Here is a 14850-nt window from a genome sequence, read left to right on the forward strand (position 1 = left end):
ATGGAGTTAAAATGGGTCACACATAGGCTACAGTACACAAACAATTGCACAAAATACCACAGTTACAAAGGCCTACTTTCTTCATGCATGTCACGCCCTGACCTTAGAGATCCTGATTCATTCTCTATCTTTGGTTAGGTCAGGGTGTGACTCGGTTGGGAAAATCTATGTTTTCTATTTCCTTTTTGCGGAGTGTGGTTCCCAATCAGAGGCAGCTGTCTGTCGTTGTCTCTGATTGGGTATCATATATAAATTCTGATTTTCCGTTTGGATTTTGTGGGGGGTTATTTTCTGTTTGGTGTCTGTGCCTGACGGACCTGTTCGCTTTCGGATGTGTTATTTTTGTTTGAGTGTTTCTTGTAAATAAATATCATGAACACTTTCCATGCTGCGCTTTGGTCCACTCTTCCTTCCACCGACGACGAGCGTTACAATGCAATTACCTACCGTGCATTCCCGAAAGTATTCACACACCTTTGAGATATCGTGCCCACTGATCTACACACAATAACCCACAATATCAGTCTGACTTATAAATTCCTAATTAAAAAATAAATAAATTAAGATGAAATGTCTTGAGTCAAATAAGTATTCAAGCCCTTTGTTATGGAAAGGCTAAATACGTTCAGGAGTAAAACTGTGCTTAAAGGAGATACATAATAAATTGCATGGAATGCAATAAAAGTAGGCTGACATTTTGTTTTTAAAGAATACCCCTCAGCCGAGTCTTAAATTTCGAACACAGATTCAACCACAAAGATGAGGGCGAAATATCTCTTTGAGCTTGAGGAAGTTATTAATTTCACTGCGGATGGTGTATCAATACACCCAGTCACTACAAAGATACAGGCATCCTTCCTCAGTTGCCGGAGAGGAAGGAAACCGCTCAGGGATTTCACCATGAGGCCAATGGTGATTTTAAAACAGTTACAGAGTTTAATGGCTGTGATAGGAGAATACTGAGGATGGATCAACAACATTGTAGTTACTCCACAATACCAACCTAAATGACAGAGTGACAAGAAGGAAGTCTGTACAGAATAAAAAATATTCCGAAACATGCATCCTGCTTGCAACAAGACACTAAAGTAATACAACAAATGTGTCAAAGAAATTAACTTTTTGTCCTGAATCATTTTTGTTATGGGGAGGCAGGTAGCCTAGTGGTTAGAGTGTTGGACTAGTAACTGAAAAGTTGCAAGATCAAATCCCCAAGCTGAGAAGGTAAAAAATCCAGTGTTTTGCCCCTGAACAAGGCAGTTAACCCACTGTTCTTAGGCCGTAATTGAAAAATAAGAATTTGTTCTTGACTGACTTGCCTAGCTAAATAAAGGTGAAATATATTTTTTTTTAAATGTTTGGGGCAAACACAACCCATCACTGAGTAACCCTATTCATATTTTCAAGCATAGTGGTGGCTGCGTCATGTTATGGGTATGCTTGTCATTGGCAAGTAATAGGGAGTTTTTTAGGATAAAAATAAATGGAATAGAACTAAGCACAGGCAAAATCCTAGAGGAATACCTGGTTCATTCTGCTTTCCACCAGACACTGGGAGACAAATTTACCTTTCAGCAGGACAATAACCTAAAACACAAGGCAAAATATATACTGGAGTTTCTTACCATGAAGAGTTAAAAAAAATAATAATGTGCAAATATTGCTCAATCCAGGTGCGGAAAGCTCTAAGAGGCTTACCCAGAAACACTAACAGCTTTAATCACTGCCAAAAAGCATTCTGTATTGACTCAAGGGGTTAAATACTAATCTAATCAAGATATATTAGTGTTTATTTTTCATTTAATCTTTAAAAAAACGTAGTATTTTTCTTGCACTGAAAGAAAAAAGACCATTACATTCATTTGAATTCCAATTTGTAACACAACATAATGTGGAAAAAGTCAAGGGGTGTGAATACTTTCTGACGACACTGTATAATATAAAATGGCCAGTTTAATTATCATAACCATATTTTACAGTATAGAATAGCTGGGTAAAAATATTGTCATCAAGATAAAGTTGCATAAATTGCACAATGGTCTTATTTGCTCAAATTGATGCTTGAGGAGTTATGAAGAAATTAAATAAATACATTTAACTATTATTAGTATTATGCTGTGTAGTTATACATCATATTTTGCTTTCTTTGCCTGTAGTTTGTGACTGGTTCCACTTGTTTCTCGGACAATGACCTTGTCAACTTCACTTATATCAGAGCGCCAGAGAGTCACTTGTTTTGTCCCATCTATCATCGCCTGGCTGCCTAAAGAGGCTCGCGCTGCTGCTAGTCCATATTGGACTAATTGAAATGTTACTGATCATAACCGTTAAAAACAATTTTGCAGGCTTCGTTTATTAACGTTAAAAAATAAATGCCCTTTAGCGGGTTGAGTCGTGGCTCACGCCGTCAGCTGTTGGGCGCTCTTGGGGTCGTCGGGTTGAAATAATAAGCGCTATTGCTCCAACCGCTATTGCTCCAAATGGGCATGGGCGGAGACAGTGTGTGTGTGTGTGTGTGTGTGTGTGTGTGTGTGTGTGTGTGTGTGTGTGTGTGTGTGTGTGTGTGTGTGTGTGTGTGTGTGTGTGTGTGTGTGTGTGTGCTGTGCGCGCAACGACAGGAAACTAACAGTTAACATATTGCAGCACAAAGCTTAATCATTATTCGTTGGTTATTTCCAAGAGCCTGATCGAGTTAGTAATGTCGCTTTCAATTTCACAACAGGAAACAAAATATTACCGAAGTATACTGTACAATTATGATCATTTTGATATTATTATTATTATTTTGACATTATGATATTTTCTGAGGAATTATTTCGTTTGGAAAAACAAACAAAAAAATAAAAAATAACCTCAAATGTAAGCTCATCAAAACGGGAAGCTTGTCATCATAAATAGGCTATTCATAATGACAAGTTAATTGATTTACAGTTTAAATGTAATTTACAGTTTTTGAATACAGTCTTTGAATATCCAAAAACATGCATTGCTAAACTCTTCTGCTGTAGAATTCGAAAAGAGAGAGAACAGCTCGTTCTTTTCCCACCGAAAAGTCTAGAATCTATCAACAACAACAAAAAGTGTAATCAATTTCATATTTTTTTTGCAATGATTGTTATATAATGTTGATGTTACTAAAATAAGATAATGTATTTATATCGTTTAGTGGTGGTCAATACGATTTACTTAGCCTATTTCTTCCTTATCGTTGCTGAAAAATCTACATGCCTAAACAACTTATTTCCCTCACAAAAATGTCATATGCCGAGTGTGTCTAATTCATTCATTTAACGAAGTTCGAATTTCTTTGTAATGACATCAGATTTGAAGACCCCTAACTCCTCCAAGCCTCCTCCCCTCTCTCCGTTCGTAAGATGCCAATTGGCGAATGGATGACAGACAGTCGGAAAAGCCATGGCATTGTCCCGGTGATTTGCCCCCGGATCGTTAAGTCCGCTATAAAACCCTGTCGTCATGCCCGTGCGTGCCAAATGGGCTGTCAGTTGTGATTGGGAGTAACAAGTGGATTGAACAGCGACACTTTCTCTGCACCGAGCTGTGCTCTGCATCTCGCTCTCTCTCTCTCTCGGTAGGTTTATTGTCTGCTTTTCGGGATAATATTGATGTCATTTAGGCAGTTGTGATATTTTTTTTGACACAAAATATAGCCTCATCTGAGAATCTTTTTATTTATTTTTTAACTTCATGTGTAGAATAACTTTCAAGAACCTTCTCGTGTCCTTTCGTGCATGTTTTTTGTTTACCTTCTCCTGTTTAATCCATTGCACATTGAATTGGTTGTCCCGTGTAGCATATTCTTATAATCTAGTGACGTGTTTTTACATTTGAATCCTAGTGGCAGTGGAAAAGAATCTGATGCTAAATGGTTCGTTTACTGTTCTTTCCGTAGACTATTGCGCTGTCCGAATAAACCTGAGGATCATCATGGACTCCGGTACCGGCCGAGTGTCTAGCCGACCTTCCTCTCCCGATGTGCACGATATGTTCCTGCATGCGGTGAAGAAACACATGGTGGGTTTCTCCGGTACTGTCTCGTCCACACAGAGCGACTCTCCACCGGAGATACCCGCGGACATGCGGAGCCTGTCGGATGACGACGATGACATTACCCTGAAAATGCTGTCGAAGAAGGACCGTAAACTGCTCTCGGAGAACGAGCTGCAGGGGATGCGGCTGAAAATCAACAGCCGGGAGCGGAAGAGGATGCACGACCTCAACATCGCCATGGACGGTCTCCGGGAGGTCATGCCTTACGCGCACGGGCCCTCGGTGCGCAAACTCTCCAAAATCGCTACTCTCCTTCTGGCGAGAAACTACATCCTGATGCTGAGCAACTCGCTGGAGGAGATGAAGAGGCTTGTCAGTGAGTTCTACGGCAGCGGCCACCACAGCAGCTTCCACCCCTCCGCATGTGGTACCATGGCGCACACTGGGCCCCTGCCTGGTCATCCGGCGGTTTCCCACGCCTCCCACCCGGTGCACCATCCACTTCTTCCCCCGGCAGTCTCCACGGTTGCCTCTCTCTCTACAACGGGTCTCACCTCGATCAGACCCCACCATGGACTCCTGAAGGCGCCCTCGGCCGTCCCGGGCCCCCTGGGTAGCAGTTTCCATCACTGGGGCGCGGGAATGCCCTGTCCATGCAGCATGTGCCAGGTGCCACCACATGTTTCCGGCATGAGCGCTGTCACAATGTCCAGGCTGACGAGTGACTCCAAATGACTTGAACTCTTATCATAAAACGAGAGGGAGAAAAGGGAAATTAACTTTGGGTTGAAGACGTCACGGTGTATATCAGTCCAACACGTTTTTTTGATTTTTATTTATCTGTTGCTGAAATAAATGTTGGATTGAGCCAGCAGAAATGCATTGCTTTAGAAAATGGGAGGAGCGCTACTTACATACCATGTTGTAGCATGATTTAGATACATATATAAAGGGTGCTTTTAATATTCAGTAAAACCCGTCACTGTATGCAAACCTATCTCACATTGTGTCTGACGGGAATACACATTATACGAAGGGCATTACTGATGTCTTTCAATGTCATGTTCTCGATCATTATTTAACTTTAGACTAGCGCATTCCCGAGACAGAATAAACGAAAGTACACTATGTAGGTAAAGCATACGGCTTGAGAACACAATGGTCATGTAGATTGTAAATTTGTAGATTCAGATTTCTGTTTGTACGATAGTTTTTATATCAGGCCCTTGGTTAATGTGTGGATTTACACTTTTAGCTTGTGTCTGCTTTCAGCCATGTAGCGCTGGTACCATGTTGCTCCTGCTTCTTCCTCCTGTACCATGTTGCTCCTGCTTCTTCCTCCTGTACCATGTTGCTCCTGCTTCCTCCTCCTGTACCATGTTGCTCCTGTTTCTTCCTCCTGTACCATGTTGCTCCTGTTTCTTCCTCCTGTACCATGTTGCTCCTGTTTCTTCCTCCTGTACCATGTTGCTCCTGTTTCTTCCTCTGCCACTTGTACAATATGTCCTTTCAGTATTTTCTCTCCAACGTCCCTGCCGATCCTATAGATGGCTGTTTTCTCATGTATGTTTCCTCTTTCCATGTTTTGTTGTTGTTGCCAAGCATGCCCGTCACAACGCACGCAAAGAATGATCACTTCTTTATTTTTTTATAAAAAAGTGCTAAATTATATTTATTTACTTATTTTGGATGGGATTTCAAATGAATCAATGACGATGATTATGTTGGGATTTTTACATGTTAAATAAAATAAGTTTAATTGACATCGTTCTTTCTCACTGATGTTCCACAGAAATGGTATGAAAAACATACACCGGGCCACATTAACCCCAATATTATCCACTACTACAAATGTAGATATTATCTAAACATCGAATAGGTGACGTAAGCAATAGCTCAACAGTTTGTTCTCCCCGGAAATGTGTATGGAATTTATAGATACAGTCAGACATACGTTTATGTCAAAACTGTGCGTATAAAATATATTTTTAAATGTTTTTTTTTAAACCTTCAACATTTTATAAAAAACCTAAAGGCTACTTTCAAACAATAGCCAGATGCCTTTTAGAAAATTATTTTGCATACAAAACAAATTAGAGCCACAATACACTTTAATAAACAGAGGCAATACTTTTGAAACCTGCTTTTTTTAGGGGAGGGGGGGGGGGGGGGGGGGGGGGTTCAGAATTATGATTGACTAACAATGACTAACTGTCCCCCTCTGTTCAATTCAACTGAGGACAAAGAAATCCACACCATTCAGATTCCATTCACAGTGAGTCCAGACTGCTTCATTTTGAGCTCTCACTTTTGTTAGCAAAATCATGTTTTACATTATAGGCCTACTGTAATCTCAGTATCATTGTAATCCATGTGGATTTGATATGTTTTACATGTGTATTATATAGTATATGTGCTCATCTGTTGGAAAAACCAATTGCTCTCTCTCTATTCATTTACAATACATTTAAAACTTCAAACTTTCCATTCAGAAATCAAAATATCCCGAAATTGTTATTCAACTGCTTGACCTCGCCAATGAATAAAACAAATAATATATATATATATATATATCATTAGGTTTTTAGATATTTCGTTTAGTAAAATTATAGAAGGATAAACCACACAAGATGTGATTCACTGCAAACTCGACATTTGGAGATGCCAAATTCCTTTAAATGGTGCGGAAGGTAGCCTAGTGGTTAGAGTGTTGGACTAGAAACCGAAAAATGGCAAGATCCAATCCCCGAGCTCACAAGGTAAAGAACTGTCATTCTGCCCCTGAACAAGGCAGTTAACCCACTGTTCCTAGGTCATCATTGTAAATAAGAATTTGTTCTTAAAACTGATTTGCCTAATCAAGTAAAAAAAATAATCAGAAGTGAGGATGAAACGTTACAAATGTCAAGATCTTTTTAGAATAATCCATAATTAACACGTATAGCTCCGATTCGTTTTATAGAGTCAACTAATTATCCTAACTAATTAGACAAAACAAATAAATATAATTCATATTCAAAGTATACATATAGAATATGTTATCATCGTTCTTGTTTTCGCCGTAATTATATTCAGAGCACAACACACTTGTGTGTGACTTTGACTCTCCTTCAGACTCACTCATACAAAGGTGACTTACGTTTTTTTTGGCACCAGTTTGATTTAGTCCACGCCTCGTTACTGTCACAACGAGCTGTGTTTGAATTGTTTAGGCAAGGATCCAATTGGACTTCCATATTTCTAGTTTTGTTTTGTTGTTAAACTTTGATGAGCTGAAAAGCTAATACTGTCTTGATGTAATCCGGCCTTTTGGATATTTATTCAGAGACTACATGAGAGAGGGCCACTAACCGAGACCTAAGCTAAATGTATTTGGATTCTTGAGCTATATATGCAAAATATGAGGGCCAACGATCCCCAATACAAGTTCTGTTGTGAGGAATATCCGGGAATAAATGAATATAGAAGGGTGTACATTAGTAAACGGCGGCAGCTGCATAGCAGGTTGTCCATGCGGCTGCAATGTTTTCAAAAGGCTTTTGAAGCTGGAACGATATAGAAGGAACCTGCTGTTTGAATATTCATGCTCGCATTTCTATATTCCTCTGTCTTCTTTTTTTAAACAATTGAATTATTCAAATGATGTGAATGAGAAAATAAAAACGTCCTTCAAGATGTGTAGGGCGTTTTGGCAAAAGCCCAGAGAAAAACATTTGTTTGACTCACTGCTATCTCTTCCTAATTTCACTTCAACCACTTGAAAAATATCCGCTTGTTTCAATAGTTTTTAGTTGTTCACAGACACACACAAACACACACGCATGCCACACCTGAAAAACCTAGGTGAAAGGATGCCACTTGAGCTATCCCAGCCAAAAGATGTCTACTAGCCTATTAAAAGGGGCAATGCTACATGTTTGACAGAACAAATTGAGTCCAAACCGAGTTTAATCAAATGTGTAAACAACACAATGTTTAACATGTATTTTTTTTTTTTTTACCAACATCTGCTTGTTCAGGTCATCTCTTAGCCCGCCACCCTATTGAGAACCCATTTGCTGCCTGCGAAATGCAATTACTCACAGAGTTAATGGGGATTAGAGGTATCACATTTCAAAATTAATTAGAACCCCCCCACTCACTACCCACAATTCCATCTATTTCGATCCCACCTTGACGAGCAGCCTTTCTTACTTCATTATGAGTCAGTCAGTTATCTACACACCATTACACACACACCATTACACACACACGCACACATACACGCACACGCACACGTGCACACGTGCACACATACATACAGACATATATATTTACATATGTACATACAGTTTAAGTCGGAAGTTTACATACAATTAGGTTGTAGTCATTAAAACTCGTTTTTCAACCACTCCACACATTTCTTGTTAACAAACTATAGTTTTGGCAAGTCGGTTAGGACATCTACTTTGTGCAGTACACAAGTAATCTTTCCAACAATTGTTACCAGACAGATTATTTCACTTATAATTCACTGTATCACAATTCCAGTGGATCAGAAGTTACACTAAATTGACTGTGCCTTTAAACAGCTTGGAAGATTCCAGAAAATGATGTCATGGCTTTAGAAGTTTCTGATAGGCTATTGACATTATTTGAGTCAATTGGAGGCGTACCTGTGAATGTATTTCAAGGCCTACCTTCAAACTCAGTGCCTCTTTGCTTCACATCATGGGACAATCAACAGAAATCAGCCAAGACCTCCACAAGTCTGGTTCATCCTTGGGTGCAATTTCAAAAAGCCTGAAGGTACCACGTTCATCTGTACAAACAATAGTACGCAAGTATAAACACCATGGGATCATGCAGCCGTCATACCGCTCAGGAAGGAGACGTTCTGTCTCCTAGAGATGAACGTACTTTGGTGCGACAAGTGCAAATCAATCCCAGAACAACAGCAAAGGACCTTGTGAGATGCTGGAGGAAACATGTACATGTACAAAAGTATCTATATCCACAGTAAAAATGAGTCCTATATCGACATAACCTGAAAGGCTGCTCAGCAAGGAAGAAGCCATTGCTCCAAAACCACCATAAAAAAGCCAGACTACGGTTTGCAACTGCACGTAGTGACAAAGATTGTACTTTTTGGAGAAATGTCCTCTGGTCTGACGAAACCAAATTTAACTATTTGGCCATAATGACCATTGCTATGTTTGGAGGAAAAAGGGGGAGGCTTGCAAGCCGAAGAACACCCTCCCAACCGTGAAGCACGGGGGTGGCAGCATCATGTTGTGGGGGTGCTTTGCTGCAGGTCGGACTGGTGCACTTCACAAAATAGATGGCATCATGAGGTAGGACAATTATGTGGATATATCGAAGCAACATCTCAAGACATCAGTCAGGAAGTTAAAAAGCTTGGTCACAAATGGGTCTTCCAAATCGACAATGACCCCAAGCATACTTCCAAAGTTGTGGCAAAATGGCTTAAGGACAACAAAGTTAAGGTATTGGAGTGGCCATCACAAAGCCCTGACATCAATCCTATTGAAAGTTTGTGGCAGAACTGAAAAAGCGTGTGTGAGCAAGGAGGCCTACAAACCTGACTCAGTTACACCAGCTCTGTCAGGAGGAATGGGCCAAAATTCACCCAACTTATTGTGGGAAGCTTGTGGAAGGCTACCTGAAACATTTGACCCAAGTTAAACAATTTCAAGGCAATTTTACCAAATACTAATTGAGTGTTTGTAAACTTCTGACCAACTGGGAATGTGATGAAAGAAATAAAAGCTGAAATAAATTCACATTCTCAAAATAAAGTGGTGGTCCTAACTGAGTAAAGACAGGGAATTTTTACTAGGATTAAATGTCAGGAATTGTGAAAAACTGAGTTTAAATGTATTTGGCAAAGGTGTATGTAAACTTCTGACTTCACACATACGTACATACATACATAAATGCACGCACCTGTCTATATAAGGTCCCATAGTTGACAGTGCATGTCAGAGCAAAAACCAAGCCATGATGTCAAAGGAATTGTCCGTAGAGCTCCGAAACATGATTGTGTCGAGGTAGAGATCTGGGGAAGGGTACGAAAACATTTATGCAGCATTGAAGGTCCCCAAGAACACAGTGGCCTCCATCATTCTTAAATTGAGGAAGGTTGGAACCACCAAGACTGTTCCTAGAGCTGGCCGCCCGGCCAAACTGAGCAATGGGGGGAGAAGGGCCTTGGTCAGCGAGTGTGCAAAGCTGTCATCAAGGCAAAGGGTTGCTGTTTGTACAATCTCAAACATAACATATATTTAGATTTGTTTAACACTTTTTTGGTTACAACATGATTCCATATGTGTAATTTCATAGTGTTGATGTCTGTACTAGTATTCAACAATGTAGAAAATAGTACAAATAAAGAAAAAACCTGGAATGAGTAGGTGTTGTAAAACCTCTGACTTGTACTGCACACACACACACACACACACACACACACACACACACACACACACACACACACACACACACACACACATACACACACACACACACACACACACACACACACACACACGCATGCACACATAATACTGTACATACTGTACATACATACACACACATGCATACATACATATACACACACACACACACACACACACACACACACACACACACACACACACACACACATACACACACACACACACACACACACACACACACACACACACACACACACACACACACACACACACACACACACACACATACACACACACACACACACACACACACACACACATACACACACACACACACATACACACACACACACACACACACAGACACGCATGCACACATAATACTGTACATACTGTACATACATACACACACATGCATACATACATACATATTCCCGTCTGTCAGGTTACACACCATTACACCATTACACCATTACACAACACTGTAGAAAATGAAGTGTTGAATCTACTTTAAATAAAATGAAGGCAACACATGTACACACAGTATTTTCAGAGTATTGACGTTCTAACCTCTTGAAACTCTAGGGGCAGTATTTCATTTTTGGATGAAAAACTTTCCCGTTTTAAACAAGATATTTTGTCACGAAAAGATGCTCGACTATGCATATAATTGACAGCTTTGGAAAGAAAACACTCTCTGACGTTTCCAAAACTGCAAAGATATTATCTGTGAGTGCCACAGAACTGATGCTACAGGCGAAACCAAGATGAAACTTCAAACAGGAAGTGAGCAACATTTTTGAGGCGCTGTTTTCCATTGTCTCCTTATATGGCTGTGAATGCGCAAGGAATGAGCCTACACTTTCTGTCGTTTCCCCAAGGTGTCTGCAGCATTGTGACGTATTTGTAGGCATATCATTGGAAGATTGACCATAAGAGACCACATTTACCAGGTGTCCGCCTGGTGTCCTGCGTCAAAATTGGTGCGTAATCTCCAGGTGCAAGTATTCTTCCATGTGGATTCAGAGGAGAAAGCAGACTTCCACGAACGATATATCATCGAAGAGATACAGTGCCTTGCGAAAGTATTCGGCCCCCTTGAACTTTGCGACCTTTTGCCACATTTCAGGCTTCAAACATAAAGATATAAAACTGTATTTTTTTGTGAAGAATCAACAACAAGTGGGACACAATCATGAAGTGGAACGACATTTATTGGATATTTCAACAATATTTTTAACAAATCAAAAACTGTAAAATTGGGCGTATCTGCAAGCAACAGAGATTGTGGAGTGTGTTGTCAGATGGCAACACCCACCCGTAGCACGCGCTCCAGCAGGTGTATCTCACCTGATCATCCCTAAAGCCAAAACCTCATTTGGCCGCCTTTCCTTCCAGTTCTCTGCTGCCTGCGACTGGAACGAATTGCAAAAATCTCTGAAGTTGGAGACTTTTATCTTCCTCACCAACTTTAAACATCTGCTATCTGAGCGATTGAGGAAGTCGACTAAACCATTCCAACATTTATGCAAATACCTCCCCCCTAACAAGCAAAAGTTTTAAATATGTTCTGCCAACTGGTGGCTTTGAGTCATGGATTCTTCTCACGGAGTAATAAGCATTTAGCTGTTTCTCTGCTAGAGAAGTATGTCCAAAAAAAACTGCTCATTAACTCAGAAGTAAGTATGATTATAGGATCGAAAACCTGAGCTGTAAACCCCTGGTCATGTGAGGTCAAAACCAAAAAAAAAAGGAAATATTTTCATATTTATCAACAGATCCTGCTCAGTACATCATGTCTCACATACAGTGCCTTGCGAAAGTATTCGGCCCCATTGAACTTTGCGACCTTTTGCCACATTTCAGGCTTCAAACATAAAGATATAAAAACTGTATTTTTTGTGAAGAATCAACAACAAGTGGGACACAATCATGAAGTGGAACGAAATTTTTTGGATATTTCAAACTTTTTTAGCAAATCAAAAACTGAAAAATTGGGCGTGCAAAATTATATAGCCCCCTTAAGTTAATACTTTGTAGCGCCATATTTTGCTGTGATTACAGCTGTAAGTTGCTTGGGGTATGTCTCTATCAGTTTTGCACATCGAGAGACTGAAATTTTTTCCCATTCCTCCTTGCAAAACAGCTCGAGCTCAGTGAGGTTGGATGGAGAGCATTTGTGAACAGCAGTTTTCAGTTCTTTCCACAGATTCTCGATTGGATTCAGGTCTGGACTTTGACTTGGCCATTCTAACACCTGGATATGTTTATTTTTGATTTATGTTTTGGATCATTGTCTTGTTGGAAGACAAATCTCCGTCCCAGTCTCAGGTCTTTTGCAGACTCCATCAGGTTTTCTTCCAGAATGGTCCTGTATTTGGCTCCATCCATCTTCCCATCAATTTTAACCATCTTCCCTGTCCCTGCTGAAGAAAAGCAGGCCCAAACCATGATGCTGCCACCACCATGTTTGACAGTTGGGATGGTGTGTTCAGTTGTGTTGCTTTTACGCCAAACATAACGTTTTGCATTGTTGCCAAAAAGTTCAATTTTGGTTTCATCTGACCAGAGCACCTTCTTCCACATGTTTGGTGTGTCTCCCAGGTGGCTTGTGGCAAACTTTAAACAACACTTTTTATGGATATCTTTAAGAAATGGCTTTCTTCTTGCCACTCTTCCATAAAGGCCAGATTTGTGCAATATACGACTGATTGTTGTCCTATGGACAGAGTCTCCCACCTCAGCTGTAGATCTCTGCAGTTCATCCAGAGTGATCATGGGCCTCTTGGCTGCATCTCTGATCAGTCTTCTCCTTGTATGAGCTGAAAGTTTAGAGGGACGGCCAGGTCTTGGTAGATTTGCAGTGGTCTGATACTCCTTCCATTTCAATATTATCGCTTGCACAGTGCTCCTTGGGATGTTTAAAGCTTGGGAAATCTTTTTGTATCCAAATCCGGCTTTAAACTTCTTCACAACAGTATCTCGGACCTGCCTGGTGTGTTCCTTGTTCTCCATGATGCTCTCTGCGCTTTTAACGGACCTCTGAGACTATCACAGTGCAGGTGCATTTATACGGAGACTTGATTACACACATGTGGATTGTATTTATCATCAGTAGTCATTTAGGTCAACATTGGATCATTCAGAGATCCCCACTGAACTTCTGGAGAGAGTTTGCTGCACTGAAAGTAAAGGGGCTGAATAATTTTGCACGCCCAATTTTTCAGTTTTTGATTTGTTAAAAAAGTTTGAAATATCCCATAAATGTCCTTCCACTTCATGATTGTGTCCCACTTGTTGTTGATTCTTCACAAAAAAATACAGTTTTATATCTTTATGTTTGAAGCCTGAAATGTGGCAAAAGGTCGCAACGTTCAAGGGGGCCGAATACTTTCGCAAGGCACTGTATGTGAAAAACACCTTGAGGATTGATTCTAAACAACGTTTGCCATGTTTCAGTCGATATTATGGAGTTAATTTGGAAAAAAGTTTGGCGTTTTGATGACTGAATTTTCGTTTTTTTTTGGTAGCCATATGCGATGAACTAAACGGAGCGATTTCTCCTACACAAAGAATCTTTTTGGAAAACCTGAACATTTGCTATCTAACTGAGAGTCTCCTCATTGAAAACATCCGAAGTTCTTCAAAGGTAAATTATTTTATTTGAATGCTTTTCGTGTTTTTGTGAAAATGTTGTCCACTGAATGCTACGCTAAATGCTACGCTAGCTATCAATACTCTTACACAAATGGTAATGGACTTGAGGCTGTATTTACGATCCCGGATCCGGGATGGCTAGTATCAAGTGCAAAACAAAAAGATAATGAGTTGTTTGAATATACACAAATTAATTAAGTCTGCGGAATTAATAATAGCAATACAAATGTGTTGTATTTACTTGATAATATGATTAAATATGAGTTGATGTAACACAGAATATTAAGTCAACCCAAAAATTGTAGTGTTTCACAAACATTTAATGTAAAAAAATGTTTGGTGTGTTTAATCATTTGTCATTTTAACTTCAACTTTGACAGGTATTTTTGGTATTTTATTAGGATCCACACTAGTGGTTGCGAAAGCAGCAGCTACTCTTTCTGGGGTCCTCAAAATGCATTAAACATGACACAATAGAGAACTTTAACATTAACAGGCAAGAACAGCTCCATTTCGGGGACGGCAGGTAGCCTAGTGGTTAGAGCTGTTGGGCGACTAACCGAAAGGATCGAATCCCCGAGCTGACAAGGTAAAAAAAGATCTATCGTTCTGCCGCTGAACAAGGCAGTTAACCCACTGTACAGGGAAGGAATCAGTCGTACTGTACAGGGAAGGAATCAGTCGTACTGTACAGGGAAGGAATCAGTCGTACTGTACAGGGAAGGAATCA

The 14850-nt window shown here is 40.1% G+C and overlaps 1 protein-coding gene across 1 annotated transcript; it reads left to right on the plus strand.

Moving 5' to 3' along the window:
• Positions 1 to 3265: 3265 nt before the first annotated feature.
• On the plus strand, positions 3266 to 5771 carry LOC110501937 (oligodendrocyte transcription factor 2-like). The gene is made up of 2 exons (XM_021579816.3): positions 3266 to 3589; positions 3911 to 5771. Exon 2 carries the CDS (start codon positions 3946 to 3948, stop codon positions 4741 to 4743), a length of 798 nt encoding a protein of 265 aa, XP_021435491.1. The 5' UTR covers positions 3266 to 3589; positions 3911 to 3945; the 3' UTR covers positions 4744 to 5771.
• Positions 5772 to 14850: the final 9079 nt, after the last annotated feature.

This window comes from Oncorhynchus mykiss, chromosome 22 (genome assembly GCF_057628025.1).
Source record: "Oncorhynchus mykiss isolate SJ-2025 chromosome 22, ASM5762802v1, whole genome shotgun sequence".
NCBI lineage: Eukaryota > Metazoa > Chordata > Actinopteri > Salmoniformes > Salmonidae > Oncorhynchus > Oncorhynchus mykiss.